Here is a 10,046-nt window from a genome sequence, read left to right as displayed (position 1 = left end):
CTTGCTTTGCATTACTATTTTGGGAAGTGCATGATCATATCAGAATTTTCTCATTATATATTAATCTGCCTTAATTGATGAAATAGGGAATGTGGCTTTCCCCTGATTTAGATGCTTAATGCCTACAAATTTTTCAGTATTAAACACATAATTGCTTAACTGACGGAACTGAACTCATTTGGGATAGCTAGTCAGGAATTTGGCTGCTTTTGTAACTAGGTTTTAAAAATTTTGCTACTGTTTTTTTTTTTTATTTTCGAGAGGGTAAAGAAAAACATTCCTGTGCCTCCCCGTCGGGGAATCGAACCCCGGTCTCCCGCGTGACAGGCGGGGATACTTACCACTATACTAACGAGGAATTGCACAGGAAGAGGTTTTAAAACTGTGCCCTTATCTATTCATTTTCTGCCCCTTCACAACAATGTTCATTTCTTTTTTGACTGTCATTGTGGTTTCCATTAAAATGGAGCAAAACTAAGAGGAAAACCTTCTGTAAGATCACCTAGCTCCATTTTCTGAACATCTTTCCTCTAACATGCACTCAAGCGCGGACACGCAGGAACTCACTACCACACCTCTCACCCGCCTCCATCCACTCTTCCAAGCAGCAAAGCGCATGTCTTGTCGCGCTGCACGACGGAACTTGTAGTTCCATCCACGCTGTTCTCAGTCTCTTCTGATTTTAAAAAACTTTCTTTCCCAGAGTGCACCGCGAACCCCTCGCCCACTCCTTAGACTCTTACCCTCCTCCTGTAGCTCTCAGAGGAGTGAGTAGTCTGGTAACCGTGTCGAGGTGCAGATCGGGGTGCAGTCAATTTACTAGAGCCATGCGGGAGACAGTGGATACGTGTTCTTTAGCCTCCCCGGCTTCTGTCTGCCGGACCAAGCACCTGCATCTCCGCTGCAGCGTCGATTTTACTCGCCAGACTCTGGCCGGGACCGTCGCCCTCACTGTGGAGTCTCAGGAGGACAATCTGCGCAGCCTGGTGAGGAGGGGACGCTCGCCCCTGGTCCCGTGACCCCCGCCCCTCGTCCCTGACCCCTGTCTCCGCTGACCTGGGGCTCCCCTGCTCACCCTGCACTGAGGCCCCTCCACTGCGGCCATCCTCGGTGTCACTCCGCTACCCCCCAGGTCCTTGTTCGGCGCCCTTTCTTCAGACCCCACTTTTTAGCTTTCGCTGCTCCACAGCCCTTGCCGCACCACTAAGTGCATTTAAACGACCGGATCTCCTTCCCTATGTTCTCCCACCCCAGGCCATGATCACAGGTCCACATCTAATCCTCCCTGCTCACTTTTGCACCAGTCTGTTCACCCTGTAGTCCTTGTCCCCACCGTGGCCCCTCACTTCCTAGAGTCACAGTCTTGAGCCCCCTCTTAAGGCCCCGGACGTCTGTCAGTCCCCAGGACATCTTCTTCAATCACTGTCTCATCAAAATCCCCGAGTCCGTATTTTGCTCATCTCTGACCCTCTCTTTGCTCACTGCCCCTCTCCCCCGCGTCTGCAGATCTGCAGGTACCAGCTGTTCGCCCTCTTGCCTCCACTTCCCAGCCATTCGTTGCCCCCATAAAATCCCAGCTCCAAGCCTTACACAGATGCTCCTAGTCTCTGCCGTCTCAAACTCTGGCAGCTGCCTTTTCTCTTTCGGGCCCTAGCTACTTCTGCCTTTGAGTCTTATCACCTTATCTGTGATGTAAGAGTGAATGGGACACTCTACGGGAACATTGGTAGGGCAATGGGTAAGCCCTCGGTTTCTAACCTCGAAGGTGGAGGGTTCGAATCTTAGGGATAGATGCGACAGTCAGCATCTTTAAACATGAGTAGTCTTGGAAACCCTGTGGAGTAGTCTGCTCAGCCCTATAGAGTCACTGTGAGTTGATTTCTGCTCGGCCATGGGTTTTTTTACTGGGGGGCTCTCAAGCTTTCAAAGGCTGAGTCAGTATGATTTATTAGTCGATGCCATCAAGCCAGTATTTAACATGCTTCTTAGAAAACATTTCCTTCTCGGTGCTCTCTGGCTGTTCTTATAGCTACAGATTGTCTAGATCCATGGTATGCCTTTCACTTATTTGTACTGTAGAACCTATTTTCAAGGTTCTTATTCAAATTGTTTGGTAGTATTTGGGTTGTACCCTTCATGTGAAGAGTCGAATGATGGCCACGAAGTTGGCTGGCCTCATCAAGTCAGGATGGAGTTAGTGTTTTACACAATGTTGTGTGTTAACATCTACAAAAACCACAGAAATAGGCATTCAGATTGGGTATGTTGTAGGCTTTAGGGAAGTGAATGAAGCAAACGGTATTGCAGCATCCTAAGTTCAAATAAGAGCTGGCAACTCTCCTACCTCTTTCTTGACTGGTACGTTTTTCTTTTTCTTAACTGCCTCTATTTCGTAACTTTTGTGCTTTTCATGCACTAACATTTTATTAGACTAGTGGTGATTTGAAATAACTAGGTCAGCCCCTTTGACATTCAACACAAGTATCATAAAAAAAGGAAAGTATTATCAGTAAGAAAGTAAATATTTCCTTGTAAGTTGTACTTTGGCTGCCTTAAAGGACCATGCTATCTTTATTGCAGTGGAAGCTGTATTGGGCAAGGCCTGGACAAGGTTCTGTTCAAATATCATCTTTCCTTTTATTTGTTAAAAATAGAATTTTGATAGTTTGGCATGACTTAATATGGCTTTGCATTCTCATCTGTTTTGTGAAAATAAAACCTTTAGTTTTGTTTTATAAATTAATAACAGGATGCTTAATTTAGGAAAGGAAAGTCCGTTTAGCATCACTTTTGTTCTAAACACTTAGGTAATTGTTTTGTAATCTCTAAATCTAGGAAAACTAAAATTTTTAAAGTTATTGATTCTTTTGATAATGTCTAAGGTGACCAGACCAGCCAACTACATCCTGATAAGGCTCTGAGCCTGATCACAAAAGCCCACACCCAAGTTAATTAACAGGACCCCCACCCCAAATTCTGAGCAAAATACCATCTTCCCTAAAACCCCCTATAAAAAGGCACTGTCCTTGTCTGCCCTCCCACCATTTTGACCTTCTGGCAGTCACTTGGTATCCCTCTCAATAAAAGGCCTGTTAAATTTTTTGGGGGGAGCAAAAAAGTTATTGTTTCTAGTTAGTACGTCTGTTTAGTAAATTGTCTCCCCATAAATCCAACTTTCTGTAGAAGAGACTTCAACTTGTAGGAGCCTGTGGCACAGTGGATTAAACATTGGGCTTCAAGTGAAAGGGTAGTGGTTCAAATCTACCAGCCTGTCCAAAGGAGAAAGATGTGGCATCATGCTTCCATAATTCTCTGTGGGAGAGTTCTACTCTGTCCTACAAGGTTGCTGTCAGTTTAGTGAATTAGAGCGGCAATTAGTATTAGATTTTATGCAAGGTAAATTCTTTTTAGTTCAGAACAGTATTTGTAACTCTTGCTTATTTGATGACAATAAAAAAACTTGATTTTATTTGGAGTTAGCATGTTTTTTCCCTCTAATAGATTATGAATTCTTGAAGGGAGAGACTTTACTTCTAGTTCTTAGTACTGAAACAACACTTTAAAGAGGATTTTCAAAAGTTTAATGAATTAATTAAAGGATGAATTAAATTAGAAAACAGTATTGTTATAAAAAAGGAGGCGTGAGTGGACCTGGGGGGAGGGATTGTAAACCAATCAATTTATTTATTTATTTATTTTTACTTTTCCAAGAGGGGGAGTGTACTGGAGGGGAGGGTTGGGAGGGAAGAAAAGTGCAACAATGAGTGAATGGAAATCCAAAGTCTCTGTAAATTTTCATTGAGATCAATAATAAAAAAATTTTAAAACAGGAGACCCATTGCACTGGGAAAATCCGTAGTTAGGGATTTTTCCAAATTATTGAGGAGTAATGATGTCAATTTGAGGACTAAGGTGGGTCTGATTCAGGCTGTAGTCTTTCCGATTCCCAGCTATGCATCCAAGAGCTGGACAGTGAATAAGGATGACAGAAAAAGAATTGATGCCTTTGCGCTATGGTATTGGAGAAGAACACTGAGCATCCCATGGATGGCCAAGAAAACAAATAGATATATCTTGGAGAGGGTGTAGCCAGAATGGTTGGCAAAGGAGAGGATGACCCTCAACGAGGTGGATTGACACAGTGACTGCTGCAGTGGGCTCTAGTGTGTCAGCAAGTGTGAGGACGGCACAGGACAGGACAGGACAGGACTAGGTTCAGATCTTTTTTTTTCTTTTCATAAGATTGCTATGAGTTGTACTCTACTTGATGACACTTAACAACAGTAGTTGTTATTCCATCCAGTTGACTACAATTCATAGTGGAGTATTGTTGTTTTTAGGTCCCATCCAATTGGCTACCATTCACAGTTATCCTATGGAAACAAATTGGAACCTTGTTCTGTCCTGCACTATCCTCACAGTCTCTGCTGTGTTCTAACCCCTTGTTACAGCCACTATGTCACTTCACCCCGGTGAAGATCTTCCTCTCTTGACTGCCACCTTTCTCAGCATGTTCTCTTTTTCCAAGGACTGGGCCTACCTGTCGATATGCCAAAAGTATGTGAGATGAAATTTCACCATGATTGCCTCTAAGGAGTACCAAGAGAAACTTGTTTGTTCTTACTGTCTGTGGTATATTCAGCGCTCATGGCCAACACCATAATCCAAAGACATCGATTCTTCTTCTGTCTTCTTTAGTCGTTGTCCAAATTTCAAATACATGAGAAGTAATTGAAAATACCATTGTTTGACTCAAACACACCTTTGACTACATTAAATTGATATCCTTACTTATTTTAGCACTTTAAAGATAGCTTGATAGTCCTTGATAGCTGATTTTCCCAGTGCAACACATCTTTAGAAAACTATACCTTCTTTGGGGGCATGTTGCAAGGAGGGACCAGTCCATAAAGAGGGACGTCATGCTTGGATGGGTGGAGGGACAACACAGGAGAGGAAGACCCCAGATAAGATGGATTGATTCAGTGACTGGGGTAATATGAGTAGGTGTGTGAGAGACAGTGAGGTTGGCACAGGATAGAGCAGCGTTTAGAGCTGTTATACATAGGGTTGCTATAAGTTGCAAGTGACTCAACAGCACATAAAAACAACACAACTCTTACAATAGCTCTTGCTGTGTTTTGAATATGAAATAGTAACATAGCTCACCACAGCATACCTAACATTCCTAACAGAGAAGACCTGTTGTCAGTTCTGAGTAAGGAGATCACCTGATTCCTTCTTTCTCAATTTGTGGAGTTCATGATACTGATGTGAACAAAGAACGTCTAATATATAGCTGATACCTAGATTTTTAAAACCTTCATTTGATGTGTTGTTTATTTATACTGATATTTGACAGTCAAATTTGTGATCATTTCCAAGCATTTCCTCTATTGGAATCTTTTTTTTTTTTTTTTAGTTGTTCACGCAAAGAGATTTTAGTTATTTGCTCAGGATAGTGTAACTTGTAACAGAGTCAGGGACTTGAACATAGGACTTTCTTACTGTAAACCCTCCAGTTTTCACTAAGTGAATAGCTGAGCTGTGAGTCAAACCAAGGTGCTTTTGTTTTCAATTTATACACTCACATGTTTGTTTTATTTTTCATCATCATTATTATTATGATGTTGTTAAGTGCCATACAACTCATTAAGTTCGTGCTTGGATCAACAGTCAATACCCGTGTAGCAGTCAGGAAATCAGAAGATTATCTTGCATTAGGGAAGTCTGCTGTTAAGGACCGCTTCAAAATACTGATGATCAGTGATGTCTGTTTGAGGACTAAAGGTGATTTGATGCAGGCCGTGTTCTCAGTCACCTGCTCATCAGAGAGCTGAACAGTAAACAAGGACGGCAGAATTGAGGCCTTTGAATTGTGATCTGGAGAAGAGTACTGAATATCTAAAGGACTGCCAAAAGAACAAACAGCTAAGTCCAGGAAAGGGTGCAGCCAGAGTGCTTCTGGGGGCAAGGATGACGAAGCTTCCTCTTTCATACTTTGGACATGCAGCTAGACATGGAAAGGGGGCATCGTGCTTGGAAAGATGGAGGGTCAGCGAAGGAGAGGAAGACCCCGAACAATATGGTTTGACACTGTGACTTCAGCCACTGGTTCTAATGTCTCAGAGGCGGAGAACATAGCACAGGATAGGGTAACCTTGCCTTATCCTGAGCCATCCTAACCATATTGGAGCCCATTGTTACAGTCCCTGTCAATCGGAATAGTTGAGGTCTTCCTCTCTTTCTCTTGACTTGCCACCTTTCCTGGCATGATGCCTGTTTTCTAAGCACTTCCCACCTCATTTACGTGCTCAAAGTATGTGAGATGAAGTTTCACCACCATTGGCTCTAAACAGCACCCTGGACATACTTCTTCCAAGACATACGTGTTCTTTTCTTTTGCCGGTCCAAAGTCTTAGATTCATAAAAAGAAGTTGGCCATCAACCTGACACAGAATTTCTTAAAAGGAACCAGTATATTTGCATATCAGCTGTCCAGCTGCTTGAAAGTACATCCTGTTTTATGGCATTAAACCTTTGAGATAAAGTAATACCCTTGATAACTTCTAACAATTAGTAGACTATTTCTAATTTTAGCTATGCTTGCATATCTTGACCTTGCACATTAGTTGAAGTTCAATAACTGTTGAAAAGTATTAGACAAGAAAAGTAGCAGATGTCTTCCTCAGAACAATATGAAATCAACAGAGCAAATTCACCCAAAACTAAAAATGATGTGACAGGGACAGGGAAATTCAGTGAATGGAAATGGAGAATCCAGGGAGGAAATGGGGCAAGGGCTGAGCAATTTGAAGGGATTACAGCCAAGGAAACAGAATAACTTGTGTATGAGATATTGATTGGGAAAATGAATTTGTTATGCAAATTTTCACTTAAGTCACAAGAAACTATTAGAGATAACTTTAAAAAACACACAACACAACTCAAAGGAAAGTTAAGCCAGGATAAGCATTTCTTCCCAACAAAAATTTGTTAGCTCCAGAGAGGTTGAGAACAGTGGGAATCAAGTTAGTGATTGTGTGACACTTTTTTTTTTAATCTCCTGAAGTTAACTAATATGTCATAAAAGAGAAGTGAAAAGAAAATTACCTTTTCTTGGCCTTCTAACTCCCTCCTACCCGAAGTAGAGAGAATAGATAGTTGTTGTTGTTGTTAAGTGCCGTCGAGTCGCAGGTGATTCATAGCGACCCTATGAAGGAGAGTCCTCGATGCTTGGGTGCCTTTCATCCTCTCTCCAGGTTCATAGGGTTTCCGGAGACAAACTATTACGGAAGTGGATGCCACTCCTCCTTCCACGCTTGTTTTAATCGGGGAGCTCCACCCCACTCTCTGTCCGCATTGGGTAGCCAACCATTAACGCATTTGACACATCCAAGGTAGGGAGAATAGATAGTAAGCCATTGTAACTATAATCCTAATCTTCAAGAAAGTGCAACTAGGGTGCTTCTTGGAGGCAAAGATGGTGAAGCTTCACCTCACATATTTTGGACATGTTACTTGGAGAAGAACATCATATTTAGAATGTTGGAAAGTCAGTGAAAGAGAGGAAGACCATCAATGAGATGTATTGAAGTGTGTTGAGTATAATAAGGATGGTGGAGGATAGGACAAGGTTCAGATCTGTTGTTCATAGCTGTACTGGACTCGAAAGCACTTAACAACATTGAAGTCAGGATGTAAGAGACTTAAGTTGTAAGTGAGGGCCGCCCCTTTTTTTAAACAGCATATTAAGATAAGTTTGAGAAGACAAGCAAAAGTATTTTAACTTAGATTAGATTTTTACTCAAGCCCAAAATTTGTGTGACTATTTGGCTCCTCAGAAGATATGTCTGGTCTTTTATGTGAAAGATCTGAGCCTTGGAGACTCAAGGGAACAGTTCTACTCAGTGCACTCTGCCTTCATGAGTTGGAATCAATTTGGCAGCAACTTACAACCTTAAAATTCTCTAACAATATATATATGTAGATGCTTAGGACCTTATTTTATTGCTCACAGTCTTGACAGGTGGAACCACACAGCAACTTCTGATTGTAATTTCTGTAACTTTAACTCTGTTTCACTTGTCATGAGCAAGCAGTTCTACTGTAGTGCCCCTGGAGCTGTTGAATGTTATTTTTGACCAGTATATAAAACTTTTCTCATCCCTTAAAAATATTATTTTAATTGTAGAGTTTGGATACCAAGGACCTGACAGTAGAAAAAGTGGTGATCAATGGACAAGAAGTCAAATACGCTCTTGGAGAAAAACAGAGTTATAAAGGATCACCAATGGAAATCTTTCTCCCTGTTCCTCTGAGCAAGTATGAATGTTTTGTCTATCATTGTGGTTGAATAATGGAGACAGTGTATTTTTATTTTATTTTACTAATTTTAATAAACATTTACAGAGCTTTTGGATTTCCATTCATTGAGACAAAGTATTTTTAATCATTTAAAATTATATGTTTTCCTTTTATTTAGTCATTGGTATAATGCTGTTACTGAGCTTTTGTTTAAGTTGAATCTTACAGTGAAAACGTACGTGTTCACTAAGGACCAGTGATGGCTTAATGGTTTTGTACTCAATTGCTACCAGAAATTCACCAGTCTGAACCCACCAATTCCTCCTCAGAGAAAGATGTGACTGTCTGCTTCTGTAAAGATTCCAGACTTGAAAACTGTATAGTTTTCCTGACCTGTGAGATTGTTGTGCATTGGAATCCACTCAAAAGCAATGTGGGTTTTGTTTATAAGATGCTTACAAAATTTATTGTGTTAAATACTCAATAGTACTTTAGGTGGCTGTTATTTCTTTAATTATTGCTCATATTACTAGTACCTAGGGTTGTGATCACCAAATCTGTACTTTCTTACTACCATTCCTTCTTCATTTTTTCCAACTTTGCATTCCAATTGCCAATTATTATTATTAATGAGTCTCGATTGCATATTTGGTCAGTTTCGAACTGTGAAATTTGATAAAATGCTTCGGTTTCCTCCTCTTTGCCTTTAGCTATTGGTGTGTATATTTGAATAATTGTTGTCTTAACAGGTCTTCCTGTGCTTATGGCTAATATCCAATCACTCACAACATTGTACTTCAAGATGGAACTTGAAATTGTCTTTTAATTATGAAAGCAACAGCATTCTTCCTCTCTTTTTCATTCCTGGCATAGTCTTCCATGTGATTATCTGATTCTAAGTGGCCAAAGGCAACCTGTTTCATCTCATTAATGCCTAGAATATTAGTGTTCATGCATTCCATTTCATTTTCACAACTTTTTGATTGCTAACATTCATACTTCTTACATTTAATATTCCAAATATTAAAGTATGTTTGCAGCTGTTTCTCTTCATTTTGATTGATTTCTAATCTGGAACTGTAGCTCTAGTATTATAACTATCCATGTTCCTCTATTGTGCATAGAATTTTCAGAGGCCTGCCATTTAAGTAGAGTTTGGGCATTCCTGCTTCCTAGTTTCTTAATCTGAGTGTTCTACTAAAACCTGTCCACCAAGGGTTAACCTGACATTTGACACACCAGTGGCACAGCTTTCATAGCATCCACAAGATACCTTCTCAGTACAGCAAACTGACAGACAAGGGCTGTACTAATTAGAACAATGATAAGCAAGTAAGAATACAGATACCCAAGCTACAAAGTAATTGTTGTGTATCCTAGAGTATATGACACAACCTTGCTTCCTGAAACTGAGGAGGGCCTGAAGAAGTTCAAGGACTGCAGCCTTAAATATGGATTGAAGCTCAACATCAAGAAAGCAAAGATTCTCACCACTGGGCCAATTAGCAGCGTCATGATAGATGGTGAAGAGATTGAGATTGTTTAAATAGCATTAGTTTTCTTGGTTCCACAATCAATGCTTTTGATATCAGCCGCCAGAAAATCAAAAGACGAATTACATTGGGAAAGTCTGCTGTCAGGGACCTCTCCAGAGTACTGAAGAGCAACGGTGTCAGTATGGAAACTAAGGTGCACCTAATCCAGGCCATAGTCTTTGCAGTTATTTGCTATGCATTAGA

The 10,046-nt window shown here is 40.8% G+C and overlaps 1 protein-coding gene and 1 non-coding gene across 2 annotated transcripts in view; one reads left to right on the top strand and one right to left on the bottom strand.

Annotated features, from left to right (window-relative positions):
• Positions 1–286: 286 nt before the first annotated feature.
• Positions 287–358, bottom strand: TRNAD-GUC. The gene has a single exon. It is a non-coding gene; the product is annotated as a tRNA-Asp (tRNA).
• Positions 359–827: 469 nt separating this feature from the next.
• Positions 828–10,046, top strand: part of LTA4H (leukotriene A4 hydrolase) — a 44,182-nt gene continuing 34,963 nt past the window's right edge. The window contains exons 1-2 of the mRNA XM_006888494.1: positions 828–986; positions 8,195–8,325. Coding sequence (XP_006888556.1) covers positions 828–986; positions 8,195–8,325 — 290 coding nt within the window. The remainder of the gene's footprint in view (positions 987–8,194; positions 8,326–10,046) is intronic.

This window comes from Elephantulus edwardii, unplaced genomic scaffold (genome assembly GCF_000299155.1).
Source record: "Elephantulus edwardii isolate Elephantulus edwardi_28Jun2011 unplaced genomic scaffold, EleEdw1.0 scaffold00068, whole genome shotgun sequence".
Taxonomy (NCBI): domain Eukaryota; kingdom Metazoa; phylum Chordata; class Mammalia; order Macroscelidea; family Macroscelididae; genus Elephantulus; species Elephantulus edwardii.
The sequence above is the reverse complement of the archived record's forward strand: the minus strand, read 5'-3'. Positions and strand labels throughout refer to the sequence as shown.